At 41.7% G+C, this 22,729-nt stretch overlaps 1 protein-coding gene across 1 annotated transcript in view; it reads left to right on the forward strand.

The window, feature by feature from the left end:
* STK26 (serine/threonine protein kinase 26) overlaps nt 1–22,729 on the forward strand; it is a 79,621-nt gene that overhangs the window by 49,429 nt on the left and 7,463 nt on the right. Inside the window, exons 2-8 of the mRNA XM_018564968.1 lie at nt 81–311; nt 4,579–4,635; nt 13,732–13,840; nt 13,925–14,082; nt 17,936–18,121; nt 21,196–21,338; nt 21,631–21,724. Of these exons, the coding sequence (XP_018420470.1) occupies nt 81–311; nt 4,579–4,635; nt 13,732–13,840; nt 13,925–14,082; nt 17,936–18,121; nt 21,196–21,338; nt 21,631–21,724 (978 nt within the window). The remainder of the gene's footprint in view (nt 1–80; nt 312–4,578; nt 4,636–13,731; nt 13,841–13,924; nt 14,083–17,935; nt 18,122–21,195; nt 21,339–21,630; nt 21,725–22,729) is intronic.

The raw sequence follows: 22,729 nt of genomic DNA on the forward strand, positions 1-22,729 counted from the left end.
TTTGTCATATATTATACAGGGAGTCTCTTACAAAATGTGAAGGTTTAACTAACTTTTTTTTTTTTTTCTCCTTCTTTTAGAACCACCGGGCTGATCCAGAAGAGTTGTTCACAAAACTTGAACGCATTGGAAAGGGATCTTTTGGAGAAGTTTTTAAGGGTATTGATAACCGGACTCAGCATGTGGTTGCTATAAAAATCATAGATCTGGAAGAGGCAGAAGATGAAATAGAAGATATACAGCAAGAAATAACAGTTCTTAGTCAGTGTGACAGCCCTTATGTGACAAAGTACTATGGATCCTATCTCAAGGTATGTTATGTTATGATATATATATATATATATTACTGAGTGTGGGATAAGAAGCTTTCTCTCACAATAGGTGGTGTGCTGTGATCTCAGAGCACAAATGGTATTGTTTATCTCCGGAGTTGCACAATTTTCAAGTAATCAAAGTTTCCATCTGGTGCTGTTTATTTCATGAGGCCCACTTTCTCAGCTAGTCATAGTAGGCTTCTGGATTTTAGGTTTAAAGGTTCCCCTGAGTATTTTAAATATTACTACATGCTTCTACACTTCTGTAAATATTCCTCCATCAGCTTGGGGTTGTAGCTGACATTTGCTTATTCACAAGGTCAAAGGGGGAAAAGCAAGGTTTGTTTACGGATATTAGCCCAGTGACTTTCTTAATGTTAGGTTTATTTTAAACAATATTCCCAGGGAAGATGCAATGGCCTGGTCAGTAAGATACCAGTGTTAAAGGGAGAGAAATTTGCATCTATATTTCACCTGCAATAGCCACATTTAGGTGGGAATCGACAAAAGTGGCCCCTCTGTTTCTGGGAGTATTAGGGAAGTAGTTAAGCCCCCATTTTACTACTGCAAGGAGATTCATATTTTACATTATTTGTCATGTATTTTCACACGGATCCCTTTCAGCTACCCTCGAAGAGTCATGGATGGTTTCACTACACTCAGAAGGCAGCATATTCACTTTCATCACTATGTATTACATACAGCAAGGAAAAGCTAAAAGTATTTGTCAGCTGTAGTTCTGTATTGTCTTTATGTCCACAATCTAAATGTTTTTTTTCTCGCACCATGTAGACCTGCGTTCTGCACAGTCTCATCACTAGGACACATAGAAAACATTTGTTTTCTATGTTCCCTGTTCACAACACTATGTTGGGGTGGGTTCCAGTGCATCTTTTGGTGACATTACAATAAAGTTTACAAAAAGAAAAAAAAGATGAACTGTGCCTTGTGCAAGACACTGCCCCTCCACTGCTACAAAATGGATACCAGCCTAACCAAGACTGGATGAGACTGCCACATTTCAGTAGAATCCAGTTGAAGCTTGTCAAATGATATAAAACCACCCAACTGCATTCCTTCTACACCCTACTGTCAGTGGAAGGAGCCCAAAGGCCCATTCACACCAATGCACACATGGAAACACATGCTTAGGTGTGAATGGACTAGCAGAGTGTCCCTTTAAGCGGCCACATAGGAAAGAATACGTTTTCTACTAGAAATTTTCATGCAATAAAGGGTCTCTGACCGCTTAAAGGGACACACCCAAGCATGTGTTTCCATGTGTGCATTGGTGTGAATTGGCCTTTTGGGCTCCTTCCACTGACAGTAGGGTGTAGAAGGAATGTAGTTGGGTGTAGAACTCTGGAAAAGGACATTCTTGTATTGTAAAGACCACCAACACTAGTGGATAGTCTGTCAGGTTATAAGGCGGATTTGGTTATGTGGTTTTATATCATTTGACAAGCTTTAACTGGATTCTACTGAAGTGTGGCATTCTCATCCCATCTTGGTTATCAGATCTGTGCGTCTTAGAAATAATGGTTGAGTAGTATAAATTGAATGATCTCAGGAGCTACTTGATATTGGTTTGTCTATCTGGGATGTACCATCCTCATAGAAAGTTGTAGATGAAAGTGCAGTGTACTGAAAATACACCCTCCAGCTTCCATTCACAAGCCAACATCAGAATATGTAAGTAAAAGAAGAGCACCACTCAGATGCTTTTTATTACTCCAAGCAGACTTCGCAGAAATACCACTCTGTCAGTGCGGGGCACTCTATTGAAACATAGAACATTTTTGGAAATGCAGATATGCTAAAAGCAAAGGGAAGAAAGCTTGTATGTGGCATAGTAAGAACAGCGGCAGTGATCTGATTTTTAATACCTTTTTTTTTTGTGTGTGTCCTGGCAGCCTGGCTGCCATCTATTGGCATCGCTCTCCCACTTGTTCTCCTGTAAAATGGAAAACATCTCTAATGGATAGAGCCAACCTGACATTCACACTGGAAAAATGTGAGAATCTGATGGGGCTTCTTAACACTCTTGTAATCATTAGCTGTCACTTGTGGACCAAAACTTCAGCAGACAGCCCTGTAATTTGGAAAAGTTCATGTTTCTACAAAGGCTTGCTTGTGACTAATGTTGAAATTTCTAAAATTAGAAAGGTTTTCTGTCTCAAATATTTCCTTATTTATCTTTGTCACAAAAGTCATTGGTATACAAAGAGTACGAACAGAGCTGTGAACACCAGGCCAAACCCAATGCTGGCAATGTGCTTGCTGTGGCGAAATGACCGCGATCATTTATAATGTCTGGCAGAAAATTAAAGGTGTGCTCCGCTGTAGCCAGTTAGATTCCAGCTATCTAGTGCCGCTTAGCAAATGAAAGCAAACAGCTGGTGGTTTTGAGCAGCAGCACTGGCTTTAGATTGTGGGGTCTGTTTTTTTTTGTTTGTTTTGTTTATTTACGAGAGCCCCAATGGTAACCATTTTTACAAGCCTACTCCATATTCTGCTTTATTAATATTTTGTTTGAAGCCTTTATATTTCGCATGAGCTCTTGTAGGCAGAAGTCTTTGATGCTGTTAACCTTCTAGAGTTTGAAGGACAGCTCCAAATACTACTTTTGGATGTGTTAACCCTTGCACTCTATGCAGAAATTAACGTTGTGCCATCTGTGTCCCGATTTAGGGATATTCCCCCCCTCCAGTTGTCCTGGTGACCATAAGCACTGAAAGGGAAAGATACCTAATTTTGGGTTATCAGAACAGGAATAGATGGGGGAACACTAGTTCTGATCACCAGGGATTTACCTCTCTATGTTGTGGCTATAAAGGTGCCCATACACTGTACGATTATCGTATGAGAATTGCGGTAAATCCTGGGATTGTACGATAATCGCAAAGTGTATGGAAGGCATGCAACAGTTTCTACTGTACGGTTGCACGTCTTCCGTCGAACAAGCAGGCTGGAAAACCCGTCGGGAATTGTACGATTCTCGGCGAGTTAGTGGCCTGCTTGTTCGACAACTGCCGTTTGCAGTCATCGGAAGCCCGCCCCTCATTGCAGTCATCGGAAGCCCGCCCCTCAGGGCAAGTACGATCTGCCTGTCCAAGATGGGCAGATCGTACGTTTTTTTAATTACTTTACAACCCTCGCAAGACAAAAGTCTTGCCAGGTTGTAAAGTGTATGGGCACCTTAAGACGGAAAGTGAAGGAAAATCTCCCAAATGGGACACACATGGCACAAATTTGATGGGTTATAAGCCTACCTGAGCAAATGTTTTAAATTAATTTCCACTTTAATTTTTAAATGAATATGTAAGGTTACAGGCTTCCGAATGCACCCTGCCTGTGGTTACTGGGACATTCAATGAGCTGTATTGTCCCAACAGCGACACAGCAAAAACAACAAACTAACCATTTCCCATTCTATGCAAGCCCAAAATACAAGTTTTAGGCTGGTGTAAATCATTCATTGGATTTGCTAGTGTAATGGACAAAAGAAAAGTCTCTTTAATATAACATAATGCTGTTGTATGTCTTATTGATTTATGAAATGTACACTGTGATAGGTCCACTAAGACTAAAGGTTGAAATTTTCTGAGTTCTCTTTTTAGGCATTTGAATCTTAACCAGGTTTTGTGTTTGCATATTTGGAATGTTCAGAATAAGGGTAGTGATGTGCAAAACAGGTTGTTTTTGTGCCATTGCATATACCATTGTAATCATTCAATACCTGAGCAGGGAAGGGGAAGTGTTCTTTCCAAGGCTGTTCTCAGAAATCAAATGCAATTTATAAATCATCCCATCTCCAGCCAAAATGTTTTTTCTAGAGTTGGGGAGAGTGAAGTGTTAGAACACTTGCCATTTTTTTTTTTTTGTTTGGTGTCTGACTTTCAAACAAGAAGTGACCACATTTCTCCAGGCGGTGCACAGACAGCAAAAAAGTGTGCGGGTTTTTTTTAAATGGTAAATTTGTGAAGGCTTCAGGGCCCATTGACACCAGCTCAATGCAAAGATTGAGGTAGTTTGTCTCACTTACGGTCAGCTCAGTTTAGACCACTGGATTGTGCTAAAAAAAAGTACTTTTCTGTTCCAGGGAAAGCCCTTCACCTTATTTCATATAATGCTGTCACAGGGGCTTAAAGTGAAATCTCATAAGTGTTGTGGACAGCAATAGAAACTGTGCACTAGTATTTACTCTTTTCTAATTCAATTGTTTTTTTTCAGACCAGGAACTTAACAAGTTCTTCTCTTCTAGGGTACAAAGCTATGGATCATTATGGAGTATTTAGGTGGAGGCTCTGCACTAGACTTGGTGAGTATAATGGAAATTACTTGCTTAACAAATACATCTGGAGGCCAGCAGAATGTTTCCTTCTCTCCTCTTCACCCATCCACCTTCCAGTGTACACTGGAGGGGTGGTGGGCTAAAAGTTATATTCACCCTGATGGCTTCAGAAATTGCGTTTTAAAAGCATCGGCTGCTGGTGTATCCTAAAATGTTGGTCCTTTTAGCTGTGCCCCAACATTACCCAAGTAAATGTTGGCATAGAAAACCATGTATCTTTACATTAGGCTGTTTTATTGAAGTCATAGTTTTTATGTGTAGTGAATTATGACAATATTGCAGTTTAACAGTCAACTTTTACCCATGGCTTTGCATTTGCCACGGAAGGTACTTCATTATAGCCATATCAGAAGTATCGCTGGAAAGAAGGGAGGTCATGTTCTATATATTTTTGTGAATAATGCTTATATATGTGTATATACAGCAAACTGTCATCTGGTATTTAACTAACCAGAAAAAAAAATCTCTTTTGTACTCGCTGAACTGCGGCATGTATTATATTGGAAACTGTTGTGTGCCTATTTGTCTTTGCTTTTGATTACTGCGTTTCAATATTTAATATGAAGTCAATAAAGAGTTTATGATACAGTATAGTACGGGGTATGGCATTAGTTTAGACCTATTTTTAATGGTAGCTTTTCAAGCATCCAGAAACTACATTTATCCGGAATTTACCAATCCCTGTTGATGCCGGATAACGGGACGGGGAGTTTACTGTATCTGGCGGAGTGTTTGTCAAGTCAATGGGCAGGGGGTGGAGGGGGGTGACTGGAATGATCAGGGAAGCACTTTTAAAACTTGGGTAAACAGGGAAGCACTGTCCTCCAGCAAAGGTATGGTAATTGTTTTCCATTTGTTAAGGCTTTTTATTTTTGGATTATGCTTGAAGTCAACCCTTTATCCAAAACTGGCTTTAGATGCATTTGATAATAGGGAATTCTAACCTGCGGGCGGATGTAGAAGTGACAGTGTGGCTGTAAGCCAGAAAACAGAGTTGGCTGAGAGATTGTAAATGGAGCTGCAGCTAACGATTATTTTCAAAATCGATTAGTTAGCCGATTTATTAAGTTCGGTTAATCGGATTAAAAAAAAATCAATTTTTTTTTTTAAATGGCTCCAGTGATGGTACTACTAGTTTGTATTGAGATTGTAGTCCATCACAGGAGCAAGCTTGGATCGGTGGAAGTAAAAAAAGAGAAAAAAAGTGTGGTGTACAGTATAGTGAAATTAAAAGTGTAAAGTTATATAGTTATATAGTTATATATGAATGCAGAATGGCACCGGCTATAGAGGACTACAAATCCCAGCAATACATTATACAGCGCAATGCAGAATACCACCAGCTATAGAGGAATATAACAAATCCCAGCAATAGTACATTATAGCTAATGGTATTCTGCATTGCGCTGTATAATGTAGTATTGCTGGGTGTTGTAGTCCTCTATAGCGAGTGGTATTCGGCATTGCACCACTGTATAATGTATTATTGCTGGGATTTGTGGTACTCTATAGCTGGTGGTTTTCTGCATTGCGCTGTATAATGTATTTTCCCTTGATTTGTAGTCCTCTTTACAGCGCAATGCAGAATACCATTAGCTATAATGTACTATTGCTGGGATTTGTATTCCTCTGTAGCTGATGGTACATTGTGCTGTATATCATACAGCACAATGTACCATCAGCTATAGAGGAATACAAATACATTATAGAGCACTATGTGTGGGAAAGTGCAGGCTTACCTGAGCAGTCTTCCAGCAACTTGTTTCTGAGATCGGCGTGCGGCGTGTGGGCGGATCTGGCAGAGGCGAGCGTGAGGTGAGGAGGTGTGGCGCGCAGTGTGTGGAGCCGTGAACAGGGCCAACCAATCGGAAACCGATTAATCGATGATTGAAAAAGTTGACAACTTTTTCAATCATCGATTATGTCGATTAGTTGTTGCAGCCCTAATTGTAAACCAACTCCCTGCTGTTATAGCAGTCGGGAGTCTGTTTAAGGCAACCTGCTGCTACGGATATAGTATTTCCACACCGTACTACACAAAAAGTAGATTTATATCCTTTGTGGTTATTGAGCAATATATTTAAATCAAAATGTGTGCCAGAGTTTAGCTTTAACGTTCCTGTTCACACATTTTCAAGGATAATCTGTCGAGCAAATAGTTCTTATGTCATTTAAGTTTTTGTAGCCTGCCAGTGTGTTTCTTTCTGAAGGCAGCTTGCATAGGACATATAGGATAGGCAGTTTGCATAGGGCATATAGGATAGGCAGCTTGCATAGGAAATATAGGATAGGCAGCTTGCATAGGACATATAGGATAGGCAGCTTGCATAGGACATATAGGATAGGCAGCTTGCATAGGACATATAGGATAGGCAGCTTGCATAGGACATATAGGATAGGCAGCTTGCATAGGACATATAGGATAGGCAGCTTGCATAGGACATATAGGATAGGCAGCTTGCATAGGACATATAGGATAGGCAGCTTGCATAGGACATATAGGATAGGCAGCTTGCATAGGACATATAGGATAGGCAGCTTGCATAGGACATATAGGATAGGCAGCTTGCATAGGACATATAGGATAGGCAGCTTGCATAGGACATATAGGATAGGCAGCTTGCATAGGACATATAGGATAGGCAGCTTGCATAGGACATATAGGATAGGCAGCTTGCATAGGACATATAGGATAGGCAGCTTGCATAGGACATATAGGATAGGCAGCTTGCATAGGACATATAGGATAGGCAGCTTGCATAGGACATATAGGATAGGCAGCTTGCATAGGACATATAGGATAGGCAGCTTGCATAGGACATATAGGATAGGCAGCTTGCATAGGACATATAGGATAGGCAGCTTGCATAGGACATATAGGATAGGCAGCTTGCATAGGACATATAGGATAGGCAGCTTGCATAGGACATATAGGATAGGCAGCTTGCATAGGACATATAGGATAGGCAGCTTGCATAGGACATATAGGATAGGCAGCTTGCATAGGACATATAGGATAGGCAGCTTGCATAGGACATATAGGATAGGCAGCTTGCATAGGACATATAGGATAGGCAGCTTGCATAGGACATATAGGATAGGCAGCTTGCATAGGACATATAGGATAGGCAGCTTGCATAGGACATATAGGATAGGCAGCTTGCATAGGACATATAGGATAGGCAGCTTGCATAGGACATATAGGATAGGCAGCTTGCATAGGACATATAGGATAGGCAGCTTGCATAGGACATATAGGATAGGCAGCTTGCATAGGACATATAGGATAGGCAGCTTGCATAGGACATATAGGATAGGCAGCTTGCATAGGACATATAGGATAGGCAGCTTGCATAGGACATATAGGATAGGCAGCTTGCATAGGACATATAGGATAGGCAGCTTGCATAGGACATATAGGATAGGCAGCTTGCATAGGACATATAGGATAGGCAGCTTGCATAGGACATATAGGATAGGCAGCTTGCATAGGACATATAGGATAGGCAGCTTGCATAGGACATATAGGATAGGCAGCTTGCATTGGACGTATAGGATAGGATAGTCAGCTTGCATAGGACATATAGTATAGGCAGCTTGCATTGGACGTATAGGATAGGATAGGCAGCTTGCATTGGACGTATAGGATAGTCAGCTTGCATAGGACATGAGCTGCACATCCATGATGCATAAATGTAAGATGTCTCAATTTTTGTGTAGGTGTGATTGCTTTTTTTCTGCACAGTTGTGGATATTTGTAGCTATTTTATAATGTAAAATCATGTTAGGCACCAGTGTGCAGGGGTTTTGCTGTCCAAAAGCTATAGTTCTATGACTTGGTTACACTTGTAATGTAGCCAGTCCTTAGAATCTGACACTGCCATTGACATGACTAATAATCATGCCTATCCATATGTTTTTTACTATATTGTGACTTTCTATGTTATTAGACTGTTAAACTTCCTCAGTTTCCTGCGGTTGCGGTATGTTTATAGAATGAAGGCTTAAAGTGGAGAAACGTAGCTGTTTGGCTAACGTAGCTGACACCTATAAGAACACAGCATATGCTTGTTTATAGCAAAATACATATGTTCTGAGTGATGCTGCTCTGAGTCATGTCGTTTCCTCGGAGCCCATAGCCATGCTTCTCTGTGAATGGGAAATGCTAAGCATTTTAAACATGATACAAATCAGCTTTTCAGCAGCTTCTACTTTCCGTACTTCAAGTCATAGAACATAAAGTAGACTTGTCTGGTTTGAATAAGGGCTGCAAGAAGACAGCATTATGTGTTTGTTCCGTGCTTGTTCCAGTAAGGCCTTGCCAGTTGCTCTTTTTAAAGACTGGAAAGGAAGCTCAGTGAAGTTTATAGTTTGTTTACAGGGTGTCTATTTCCAGGGGCTGGTCCAACCCTACCTGTGTGTCATAAAGAGCCTCTTTCACGGCTGCCTCCAGTATGTGTCGAGTTTTTCTTCTTGAAAGACCATAGCCGTCATTTCCTGCCTCACAGTGCTTTGGTGTATCCAGGTCTTTATTGAACACAAGCCTCCTTTATACATGTTCATGCAAGCCAGGGAAGCTCAGAAGTTCAGAGCACACAAGTCTTTTTGTATATTTTGTATTTAACAGAGAGGATGACTGCCATGCTATGTTTCCAACCATGCTTTGCCCCTTTCTGCAGTTCGTCTGAAATGTTAATATTTTTATGTAAATGTTAAGTGATATTACTTACAGGTGGTCCCTTGTGTGACTTTAATCCCTTGTGTGACTTTAATCACAAAATTGGTGAGGTCTCCCTACCATACACATTTTCCTTCTATTTGCCCCTGAGCCCCCCCTACTTGTTTTGCAGCTACACAGTTGCGTTCTTCGTGTTCTGAAAAATGTGAATTAAGAATTGAACCCACTTTTACTGGACACGCTAACTAAATGCTAACAACTTTACAAGTCCTAAAGAGATATAGATTAAGCCTCTGAGGTGACAATTTTCTGACCCAAAGGTCAATGATGCGTAGATGCCCAGGTCAAATCTAGCAGGGCCAGCATGGGTCGGTTATTTTAAGGACATATATAGCTTTTATTTGGAACATCGATTGAACTAAATCCTTCTGTTTTTATATCCTTCTTTTTTTTTTTTTTTTAAAAGCTGAAAGAATATTACATTACTAATTTATATTTTTTGCAATGATTGACAATTGCACCAATAAATTGATGGTACTGCAGGTGCTTTGACAGCTGGGATTGAGAGCTACCTGCTGTGCAAAGTGATGGCTGGTGGCTCTCAAAAGGATGGTGTTTAATTCCCAGCTTGGGGCATTTTGCTGGGGAATGTTTTTCAACCGAACAGCAAAAGATTAAGGCCTAATTCACACAGGCTTCAGTTTGAATAAGAGCAGTGTGAACACAATGTTTTCAGCAAGCTTGTTTAAGGTGACACAACTCCCATTTAGATCTATGTTTAACATTCTCAAACTGGAGCTGAAGGGTGCTGTAAAAACTTCAACAAAGCTTGTTGAAAGCTCTGCAAATACTCTGTAAAATCTTGCTGTTCACACTACTATTCTACGAGCTGAAGCCAGTGAGAACTAGGCCTAAATGTGCATATATGCATCCAAAATAAAGATCAGTTTTGGGACAACTGACCCTTTAAAGGTCACTTAGCCTTTAACAGTGGTGCTTATTTCTGGTTTTCAGGAACCACTTTAAATATGTATGTCGTCTTCAATACTAGGAAGTGTCAGCTATAAGTTTGGAGTAACCTATGAAAGAGAACACCACCTATTATATGACCTGAGAGCCTATGAAGGGTTCGGGAACAACATGCACTATTTGTGGCCCTTGGTGATCAAAATAGGGCACCGTTGGCCTAAAATAAGTCACCTTAAAGGAGAACTATGGGGTTAAGGCTTTTCCCCATAGTTCTCCTTAGGGTAACGGGAGGACACACAAACTAAGCTCAGTATACTGCGAGCTACTGGTATCGCTGTATACTGAGACACCACAGTATACCGTGAGCTACTGCTCGCGGTATACTGAGACGCTGAAGCGGATCCTGACAATTATGTCTGGATCCGCCCAGCTGCGTGAGTGACAGCTGGCTCTGCCTATCTAGAGGCAGAGCCAGCTGTACCCGCCCCCTCCCCGTCCGATCCGCAAGTCAGCGCTGGCGGATCGGAGTGGGGAATCCAGACCCTCCCCTGTCACGACAGAGCTGTGACAGGATCGAGAGGTGAGCGAACACCGGTATGTGTTCGCTCACCTCCCGATCTACTGAGCCGACCTGTGACAGTCTCATTGTCACAGGTCGGCTAGAACTATGAGGTGAGTGAAAAGCACTCACCTCATAGTTCTCTAAGATTTGGAGAACATTAACAGATATCCATTTTCAAAATTTAGGCACTAGAATTTTGTTGACTTGGATAAATTCCTATTGTGACGTTATACACTATATTGCCAAAAGTATTGGGACACCCCTCCCAAATCATTGGGTTCAGGTATTCCAATCACCTCCATAGTCACAGGTGTATAAAATCAAGCACCTAGGCATGCAGACGCTTCTACCAACATTTGTGAAAGAATGGGTCGCTCTCGGGAGCTCAGTGAATCCAAGCGTGGTACCGTGATAGGTTGGCAACCTGTGCAGTAAGTCCATCCGTGAAATTTCCTTGCTACTAAATATTCCACGGTCAACTGTTAGTGGTATTATAACAAAGCAACTTTGTTGGAAGCAACTTTGAACCACAGCAACTCGGCCACAAAGTGGTAGGCCACGGAAAATGACAGAGTGGGGTCAGCGCATGCTGAAGAGCACAGAAGTCGCCAACTGTCTGCAGAGTCAATAGCTACAGACCTCCAAACTTCCTGTGGCCTTCAGATTCACACACAGTGCGTAGAGAGCTTAATGGAATGGGTTTATGGTGTGGGGCTGTTTTTCAGGGGTTGCGGTTGGCCCCTTTGTTCCAGTGAAGGGAACTCTTAAGGCATCAGCATACCAAGACAATTTCATGCTCCCAACTTTGTGGGAACAGTTTGGGGATGGCCCCTTCTTGTTCCAACATGACTGCGCACCAGTGACTAGCCTGCACAGAGTCCTGACCTCAACCCGATAGAACACCTTTGGGATGAATAAGAGCGGAGACTGCGAGCCCGGGCTTCTCGTCAAACATCAGTACCTGACCTTACAAATGTGCTTCTGGAAGAATTGTCAAACATTCCTATAGACACCCTTTTTTTTTTTCTTTCTTTCAAACAAACTTTATTCCGTTTTTCAGCCACCCCCAAAAGGATTATAACCTTTTTATCATATAAAATGAAAATACATTTTTACATCTTGGGGTCGCTCATCGCAACCCCCATAAGTGTATCCTAACTTCTCTTCTAACATTCCCAACTATTATTCCCATGCTGGTTGCCACATTTTTGTTACTTGTCAAAATCTATGTTCTAAGTACTTAATGCTCCTAAGGGTGTCGCGCGTGATTCCCAAAACATCTTATGAGTTACACTTTTACATCTACATTGCACTTTATGGTACTTCCAGGACTCCCAGGCTATTTGACAGTTTGGCCTTGAGGTGCCATTCAGAATATATAAAGGGTTGCATAATGTGGACCAACTCCGCCCCTTCGAAAGTTGCTTCCACATAGTATTTCCAACGTTTGAAAAACCTAGTAGTGAGTGCATCCACCTGCATTTCAGTAGACACACTTTTAAACCTTGTGGACGCCTTCCCAGAAGAGTTGAAGCTGTTATAGCTGCAAAGGGTGGGCCAACTCAATATTGAACCCTACGGACTAAGACTGGGATGCCATTAAAGGTCATGTGTGTGTAAAGTGAGGCGTCCCAATAATTTTGGCAATATAGTGTATTTTCCTAGACACAGCAAACTTCCTGCTTAGTGTTCCCAGTTTAGCTCTCTGCAGACACCTTTTGTACTCACACATTCTAAGTACAGGATCTCTAATAGCTACAGCTCTTTTTTTTGTGGCCCATTTATAAATATTGCAGTTTATATCTGCTTGAGGTATATTATTTGCAGATTAATCTTTTCCATATACATGTTTTATACAAAAGCATTCATTTTACCAATCTTTAAAGTTGTGTTCAGGTATATTGTTAGCATGTTTTTATTGTTCAAGAGGTAAGTGTTCCAATAGACTCATAAACCAGCACTGTGAATGTATAAAGTGCAGAGCAAAGTCCAACAATCTTTGTATTTATTAACCCTGCTCTTCTTGTATTTTAATAGATGCTGCAAAGGTAAACCACTTAATTTCTCATATCATGGACTTGATTGCAGCATCGTTGCCATCTTAGCTATTAGTACTAGCCAAATGTTAGTAAAAAATAGTTAACTATAAAGCATAAGTAAAGTCTACTGTACAAAAAAAAATGGTCCTCCAGGACCTGTTAGCCATAATGTGCCAGTGCTTTCATGTCATCTTCCGTGTTCCAAGTTTTCGACCACTTGGCTGGATGGGTCTGAATGACTTAACTCATATCTTCAAAACGAGCATTTAACCCTTGCAGTGCAGAGGCAGCCCCACTGCAAGGGGTAATGAGATTTTATATGCCTGTAGTTCTTTAACGTCTGGATTGGAGACAAGTCCTGCCCATCCTGCCTCTGCCTTTTTGGCTTGAATGCCATTCTTATAGAATTGGAGATGTTATGCTTATGCCGAAGGTAAATTCCCCCATATGAAAGTGAAGGTAATTGTAACACTGGACAGAGGAGGTAGTGTCCGATATACTTATAGTGCATGCTCGTCATAAACATGAGGTAGTAGTCAGGAGGTTCGGCCAGCGAAATATGCTTCCTATGAAATATCATCCCATTGTACACCTAGTCCTAGTGGCCTCAAAGGAAAAAAGGTGTAGTTTCTGGGTGCAAATATGTGCATGTACATCCAACATGATGGTGCACATTTATGGAAAAGCCTTTTATAAGAAAGACCACCATCCAAGTCTGTGAGGTAGCTGTGGCTGGCCTTTCATCTTGTGTTCAAACAGTTTTTTTTGTTTTTTTTGTTTTTTGTTTTTTTTTATGCATTGCTCTTCTCTTTTAGCTACGTGTTGGTCCTTTTGATGAACTCCAGATTGCAACCATGTTGAGAGAAATCTTGAAAGGTCTGGATTATCTGCACTCAGAAAATAAAATTCACAGGGACATCAAAGGTATGTGCAAGTAAAATTTGAATACCTTTCTACCCCTATTTACAGATGTGGTGCATTCTGGCCTCAATTTCTTTTGTCTTCCAGCTGCCAATGTCCTACTCTCCGAGCAAGGGGATGTCAAACTCGCTGACTTTGGTGTCGCTGGACAGCTAACTGATACACAGATCAAAAGAAACACATTTGTAGGTACTCCTTTTTGGATGGCACCTGAAGTCATACAACAGTCTGCCTATGACTCCAAGGTAAGAATTGGGTGTCCTTATGTTGTCATTGTACATTTGTTTTCAAAACTTGCATAGGTGCCTGATATTTTGCTTTGGCTAGGCAGTCTTAAAGGGTAGGGCCGCAGGAAACAAATATATCCTTCCTAGACATATGCAACATGTGCAACTGTTTTTCGTCCGCATGCAGCAAGAAATCTGTTTTGTATGATGTAATAATAACGTTAAAGGAGAATTATGAGGCGAGTGATTTTCACTCGGTCATAATCTGAGCCGACCTGCGATAACGAAACTGTCACAGGTTGGCTCAGTAGATCGGGAAGTGAGCGAACACATACTGTCGCTTGCTCACTTCTCGATCTATCCCTGCAGAGAGGCGTGACTCACCGCTCCCTGCAGGGATTCCACCCCTGTCCGATCCTCCAGCGCTGACTGGCGGAACGGACGGGGGAGGGGGCGGGTGACAGCTGGCTCTGCCTCTAGATAGGCAGAGCCAGCTGTCGCTCACACAGCTGGGTGGATCCAGACAGAATTGTCGGGATCCGTTCCGGCTGCGGCGTCTAGGTATACTGCAAGCTGTAGCCTGCGGTATACTGAGCTTTGGGTGACGGGAGGACGCTAGTTTGTGTCCTCCCGTTACCCTTAGGAGAACTATAGGGAAAAGCCCTGACCCCATAGTTCTCCTTTAAGAGACATGGTCACTTTACCAATACAGGGCAGGGCAGTGCTCCCCTGATAGCTGACCCCGCAGCAAGCTGTTTTGGCCCAGTCGTGCTTCCTCACTAGTTTTTTCTCCCCACTTTGTCTGAGCTTTCTCTCTCCATTGCTCAAACAGTTGACTTCTGGTATGGAAGCATGCGACCTACCCATGTGACAGTGTTTGGGCCGAAGCAGCCAGTCGCCATGCATGAGCAGTGTCACTTGGGAGTAGGGCAGTGACGTCATTCACCCAGGGTAAGCCCCAACACAGTAAACAGGGTAAGTCATCAGGAGACTAACGTGTTCTGAATATGTTAGTGACGGTGTCTCCAAGTTTAGAGCCAGTTGTCTCATTTCTTTCAGCATGGTGTGAGCTCTGTTATCTGGCCACCTCTGTTTTAATAGGCACTTTTCCATCCTGTATGACCAGATCTTGCTATGGAAACATAGAGCACGTCATTTCTTTTAGACAGAAGTAGTGCTCAACTGAAATGTCCCTTATTTTTGGTGGGTCCAGTCTTCACTTAAACGAGCAGTGGATTCACCAACATGCTAATCTGCTATGGTAAGGGCAGATTAAATTGTGATGAGAAGAAATTGCTGCATGTTCCAACTCAAATGATCAGATATGATGCACTGTTTGGAAATTGGATTTATGAAGTGGTTTAAGCACTAAAGGAGATCTTAATTCTGCCCTTTATAGATCAGTCTTCTACTGAGTTACAGATGTTGCAGACTTTGCTTCAGGCATCCTCCTGAAGGAGCAGTGTGATTGTGAATTTCCCTCAGGACACTGGAATGATATGCTGGGCATCTTGCTAATTATCGGTCTGAGCCTCTGGTTGTTTTTCTTGTGGTTCTATCTTCTCCCTGTGCATTAGAGCTGCACTTCAGGCTGGGGTTTATCTGGTCACTCTTCTGTAAGCTGCAGTAGATTCATTTTCTGCTGCCAAACTAAATTTACAGGCAAGAAACCAACAGTCCGTGTGTGTGTGTGTGTGTATAAAAATGACAGTTTTTTCCTCAATGAAATAACTCTTTAGGCTCTTTGCTATAAAACTAGCACCTAAAACTACAGATTTAGTGCCACATCACAAAAGTGAGTGAGTGTTGCAATAAATGAATGTGTGGTGTTGTATGGAAACTCATTCTGTTAGATAGAATATTCATTAATTGTAGCCACTAGAATGAATTTACATGCATACATGTGTGTTTACGTGCAAATGATGCCAGTGAGCTTCCTCTCTGAACACAGGTTTGTAGCATTTTAGTTTCATGCCCCTAAACTCTGCTCTAAAATATGGCTCTACATGCCACAATGTGCATGGGTAGATAAACTAAAATATAGGTGAGCTCCAAGGCATTAAGAAAAGCCTTCAAAAGCTGAGGTTTTTTTTCTGCCCGTGTTCATGAGGTTTAGGGAATGATCTTTGTTTTCTGGCCTTGTTATGGAAGTTAAAATGTGTGAATACCATCTGTTATAAGATGTCTTTTACACTAAAGTGTAACTCCATCCAAAAGTTTTCATTGCTGTAGTGTGCTTGTCAGACATTTTCCCTTACATCTGTCCCAATGATGAAGAAAGGGGAAATCTCACCAACAGGCACATAACAAAAGCGCAATAGTGATTTCTGTACGTAAGTATATGACATTGTCACATCTCTGGGACGTTACCCTTGTGACACGACCAATAGAGACCCTTCTCAATCATCCGCCAAAACTCCTTTGGCGATGCCAATGCAAATGTATCTTGCATGTCCTAAACTCCCCAACAGGGACTAAAGGCCACCACCTAAAATTGGTAGAGGAAAGATTTTTTTATCGAAAAGGGCATAGGGGCTTCTTCTCAGAGTGGTAGGATTGCAGAACTCTCTGCCACAAGCAGTAGTATCAGCAGAGTATTGAATCATTTCAAAAATCAATTAGATACCTTCCTCAGAGGTACTCTTAAAACCTAAGACCCCAAGGGACTCCTATACACACACACATGCACGCACTACAAACACACTTACACATAAAGGTTGAACTTGATGGACCTGTGTCTTCAACCTCAAATACTATGTAACTATGTAACCACCGCTGTAGTACAAACTATATACTGTAGAGACTACGTTGGACATTTGTAAACGGAAGTTTGTCTGCACACCTGGTAGATAAGGTTTCCCAATCTAAACATATCTGGGAACCGTGGTTGACGTGTTTACAGTTTGAAACCTTTGACAGATGTCTCACTGAGCTCTAACCATTTGAGGTTTGCTCTAGGTAGCTAGTCTCTACCTCCGTGCAGGAATGGTGTTGCTCCTCTAGCCGTCCCGTTTCTACTTTTCCTCCCTCTCCTCTTTTTTTTTTTTCTCTGTTCTTTCTCTACTGTTCCTCCCTTTTTCTTTTTTGACCCACTGGCCCTGCTTTCCTAACACGATAACTCTAATCTAGGGTACCCACCTTGATTAGATGTGCAAGCTGAGCCCTTCCTGTGTTTTTCTTCCTGAACCTGGTATTTGCATAGTCTCGTTTAAGTTCCATTTTTGATATTGTGACTTTTGCACACTAGTCCCAACACTTGTTACCTTCCTCTGTGCATCCCGTTACTACGGACCGGTGTGCCTGATTCTCTATCTACACCTTGTATTAACCAATTTCTATATTTCTGTTCTTGTGTGGTAGTTTTTTTTTATTGGTTTGTTACACAAAATGAAAAGTCAATAAAAATGTTTTGAAATTTAAAAGATAAAAGTTTCTAATCTTTCCTTCCTCTGTTTAGGACTAAAACTTTTGGTTGGAACTGCATATGTAATATTTCAGGACGTTTTGTACTAAAAAAATGTAGAGCTTTTTAATCTAGTTAAAGGGAATGTCGCAAAGTAAACACCTGTGTGATTAGACTCTGATAGCAGCAGCCATTCCCTGGTTTATGATGTTCATTATCTCCTCTTTAGTGACTGGATACTGTTCCAAAGTAGATGTCTTTTTCCTTATCTGGGGCAAAGCTACCATTATGAACCACTCTTGTATTGGCCCCTCATGTCTATGGTCCTCAATTTTCAGTGCCGCCTGCTGGTTTATCTGAGACTTTCACCCGTTGTGCAGTTTTAAGGACACTTTGCAGACTATACACTTGCTGAAAAACTGTTTGTTTTTGTGTGAAATGTTATATAATTTTTTTTTTTTCTTACAGGCTGATATTTGGTCATTGGGTATAACAGCGATTGAACTAGCAAAAGGTGAACCACCGAACTCTGATATGCACCCGATGAGGGTCCTGTTTCTCATCCCTAAAAATAACCCACCTACCTTAACAGGGGACTTTGGCAAACCATTTAAAGAGTTCATCGATGCCTGCCTCAACAAAGATCCCTCTTTTGTAAGTTTTTATTTATACTTATTAAAGCACAAGTTTAGTTGTACTCTAGTAATCCATTACTCTTTGCTGGAAATAGCTGTTGGCGTATGTTCAGTTGTAGAAACTTTCTCAAATATTGCATTTGTTAGTCAAGGCACCTAGTAACCAGTGAAGGGCCTAGGACACTGATGTCCAAACTCCGGCCCTCCAGCTGTGGTGAAACTACAAATCCAATGTAGCATCTCTCTCCGGGAGTCGTGGATGTGAGAATCTTGTAAAGCCTCATGGGATTTGTAGTTCCACCACAGCTGGAGGGCCGCAGTTTGGGCATCCTGGCCTGGGAGCAAAACATACCAGCTTCTAGTTTGTAACATTGCCTAAATAAATTTCCTCCTCTTAATGGGAGAACAGGGAAAAGGTAGCTATAACACACTTGGGAACCTTGTAACAGCAGAGGGAACACCCCAAAAAAAGACTAAAGTTTGTTTTTTTGAAAATAAGTTTGGTCAAAGACACTCAATAGCACCCTTTATTTAAGGGGTTGTTGGCCATTTCTTTCAGGGGGCAACAACTAAGTCAAATGGTATTGTGTGCCTTTGTGGTTTACAGCAAAAACAATCTGCTATTGCACCAGAGTCTGTATAACAAAGGCTCAGTATATTCCTGGTATGAAGTTCAAGAGGTATTGAGTTTTTAAAGCTTTTAAGGTTCAGTAGCCACAGATCCATTTCTTAGTGAGATTGGTCTTCAGGCACCAGTGCATGGATGTAAGCTAGTGGATAACTCAGTTGCGTGCACACTACCAGTAGCGGCAACCCACGAGGGAACTTATGCTGTTGTATTTGTGCTGTGACCGGAGCCATGAGAACAGTCAGCCAAGCCCACTCGCACCGCCACCTTACGCGCAACCTGGGAGAGGGAGCTAAACCAGGAGATCCCAGTAAACACTTGGGAATCAGCATGCTTAGGCGCACACAAAAGTTCAGTGAGCTGTAGTACTCAAACAAATTTCAAACTCCCCTCACGATGGTATAGAACCCCAGCTCTCCTCCACAAATTTGACCCAGCAATACGAGAGGCTTGTTGGAGATGCACCTCAGCACGAGGTACACTCATCCACATCTTCTGGGAGTGTTCCCTTCTTCAACCTTATTGGAGACAGATCCACGATATTATTGCTCAGATCGTGGGGGAACAGCTCACTTTTAGCCCAAGTACCTACCTACTCCATATCCGTGAAGAGGAGACTGAGGGTCCCCACAAATCTCTCAGTAAACATTTAACGCGGCTCGAACAGTCATACCGAGACTATGGAGAGAGACACGGCCCCCTTCTCTTACTGAATGGTTCACTCAAGTAAATTATATCTCTGAAATGGAAGAACTCCTCTTTATCAAACTAGACAAGGTGACCAAATTCTCTAGGCTATGGGCACCATGGACACACTTTTGCCTAGGAAAAGTATATGAAGAACTCACACGCACCACCGCTTAACAAACTAACATACAAGTAAATTACCTACCGATCCTCAGGGAACACATCTCTGGTGAAGAAGACTATGCTACCCACGGAAGTAAACCCAGAACGACAAACCTTAGATCCCTCCCATCATGACACACCAACATATGTTTGATCACAATACATGTATGCCTCTTCTTTTCTTATGTTCAATAAAATAAAAATCTTTAATGGAAAAAAAAATGAGAACAGTCAGTATCACAGCGAAGGGGCTGGGAGCCGAGTGTATCAACCCCACTAAAATGAAAAAATGTGTTTGCCAGAACTGGTTCAAAAGTCATTAAGTCCATTATTTGGTTTTGCAGGTTACCATTACATACCCAAGGCTTATGTCTTGGAAAAAATGGTGGCTGGCTGTTGTAGTAATTTAGATGCCTCAACTACCCATATCCTGGAAATGTGTCCATCCTTTTCCTAATAACACAGGAACCAAAAACTACGCTTATGTCTGCTGTAACATCTGTGCAATTGCTTCTGTGCTGTATAAACTATATAACCAAATGTATTTCTTTGAGGCTTTTTTAGCATTCTGAAATTCACTTTCAGCTGCAAGACAAAGATTCTTCTCCCCTCTAGAAATTCAGATTTGATTTGGCAATAATACCTCACTTGAAGATAACTTGAAGTGCCAAAAACATAACTTATCCAGTGCTGTCGGCAGACTTTCTTGAGTTCTGTTTTCAGTGGAATCACCCAGGTTGGCCAGAATGCCTTGTTGCTCTGTGCATATTTCCCATAAGCCCCACCATAGACCTATTACAGTGATGGGCAATCAGTACTTTGACTTAAGTGGGCCATGCTCCCATGAAGTATGTGCACAGTAAGGCTATTCCAGCCACACAGAGAGCTTACGTTGATGAGACATGCAGAGACCTGGAGTTATCTGCAGTGTCATGAGTGCTTGATTTAGATACTTCAGGTTCAATTTCAATCTTAAAGGAGAACTATGGGGTCAGTGCTTTTCCCCATAGTTCTCCCCAGGGTCATGGGAGGACACAAACTAGCGTCCTCCCGTGACCCAAAGCTCAGTATACCGCAAGCTACAGCTCGCGGTATACTGGGTGCCGCCGCCGGGACTATCTAGAGGCAGAGCCAGCTGTACGCGCCCCCTCCGCTCCACCAGTCAGCGCTGGAGGATCAAACAGGGGAGGGGGGAATACCTGCAGGGAGCCGTGAGTGACAGCCACGGCTCTCTGCAGGGATCGAGAAGTGAGCGAGCGACGGTATGTGTTCGCTCACTTCCCGATCTACTGAGCTGACATGTGACAGTTTCATTGTCACACGTCGGCTTGAACTATGAGGTGAGTGATTTTCACTCGCCTCATAGTTCTCCTTTAAGCTATTAATATGGATGCGCTGATGTAAATTAGAATGGCTGAGCAATGCTGCTTGGCCTCAAGCTGTGAATGGTGACATCTAAAGAACTGTTTTCATATGCATTTGTAATTGATGTGATGAACTGTGTAGTCAAATTGTATGTGCAAAATCTAAATCTTCCGTGTCCTCTTTAAATACAATTCTGTTAAATGTAGCCAAACAAAAGTTTACTGTGTCATTTTGTTTTATTTTTTCATCAGCGACCTACAGCCAAAGAACTTCTTAAGCACAAATTTATTGTGAAAAATGCCAAGAGGACATCTTACCTAACAGAGCTGATTGACAGATTTAAACGATGGAAGGCTGAGGGTCACAGTGATTCCGGTTCTGATGATTCAGATACGTAAGTATTACAACTGTGATTTTATAAAAAATATCTTCAAAACCTGTATTTTGTACTACCATGTCTGCCCAGTCCAGTGTACAGTCCTCTGGTTGAACTGTCAGTCCCACCCCCCCCCTGCCCCCCCATCCCAGCTAGCTGTTCCAAGAGGTATACAGGATTAGGAAATATACAGTGTATTCCTGGAACACATTTCTTTCAGTTTAGGGTGTAAATATTATGTCTTATGTAAGAGTACTACTTTATAGAAATTCAGTTCTAGCACTGAGCGTGACCTTCCTGATTTTCACAGAGAGTCCAACAACAAAGAGAACCATTCTCATCCTGAATGGAATTTCACCACAGTCCGGAAGAAGCCAGATCCAAAAAAATTGCAGAATGGGACAGTAAGTGTCATCAATCATAAAGTTAAATTGTCCATGTGCTCTCTCCACATTGTGTTTTTTATATTTTTACTTTAGTCAAGGTATAATCATTCTAATGACTATTCCTGGTGCGCTTTCCAGAACTTTCATTTTATTTTAAATATATAAAATTGATCACGGTTTGCTTCTAAGCGTCTTATTTTACATAACTACACAATAATGTGAACACTTCAGGTCTTTTTACTCCCAAAGGGCTTTTCCTTTCAGAGATTTCCGTTCTGTGGCAATTGCTTGTACATTTTCACTATAGCTACTGAATTATTACAGCACGGGATATTTGGGCCAAAATATAATCAACAGATTTTGAGTATAAGCCAAAAGAGAGATTTGCCACAAATGAATATTTAATTTTTTTTAATGATGCATCAGGGTGGCTTAGAACTTTTTCCATGAATGGTTAGTGTCGCATTAAGGTTATATCTGGTTTCTGTTGATATTAATTGGTATGACCATGCCCTTTTCACAGGTTCAAACTGCAGAACACTGAATGATATGATACAATTGTTGTAGTGTTTTTGGGATATGTGTACTTCTCCTTTTGCCCGCCACCCCCGACCTAAGCAATCGGACCCTCTTCCTCCACAGATCCATACCTACCCAGACCAAATGGGCACTGTTCATCTACTGTTTATATCCAGCACTGCAGTACTCCCTCTGCTGGCTGCACCTGCACATTGCAGCCCCATAGACTTCTATGGTGCCCTCTCCCATCTGGGAGGCTGATAAAGCCAGGAGAGGGACACTTGTAGCGCTGGATGTCAAGAAACAGAGCAGCAGCCCTCTGATTTTGGTAAGTATAGATCTGCAGAGGGCAAGGGTGGGATTGTTTAGATCAGTCATGGGGGGTAGAAATAAGTGCACTTGTTCTTTAATGTTCCTATAATAAGCAGCATCATGTCAGATGTGTGTGTTGGAACATAGGGATTTGAAGGATTTTATTTTATTTCAGTTTGTGTTTTTTTTTCC

Source organism: Nanorana parkeri, unplaced genomic scaffold, assembly GCF_000935625.1.
Source record: "Nanorana parkeri isolate BGI_ZX_2015 unplaced genomic scaffold, ASM93562v1 scaffold801, whole genome shotgun sequence".
NCBI lineage: Eukaryota > Metazoa > Chordata > Amphibia > Anura > Dicroglossidae > Nanorana > Nanorana parkeri.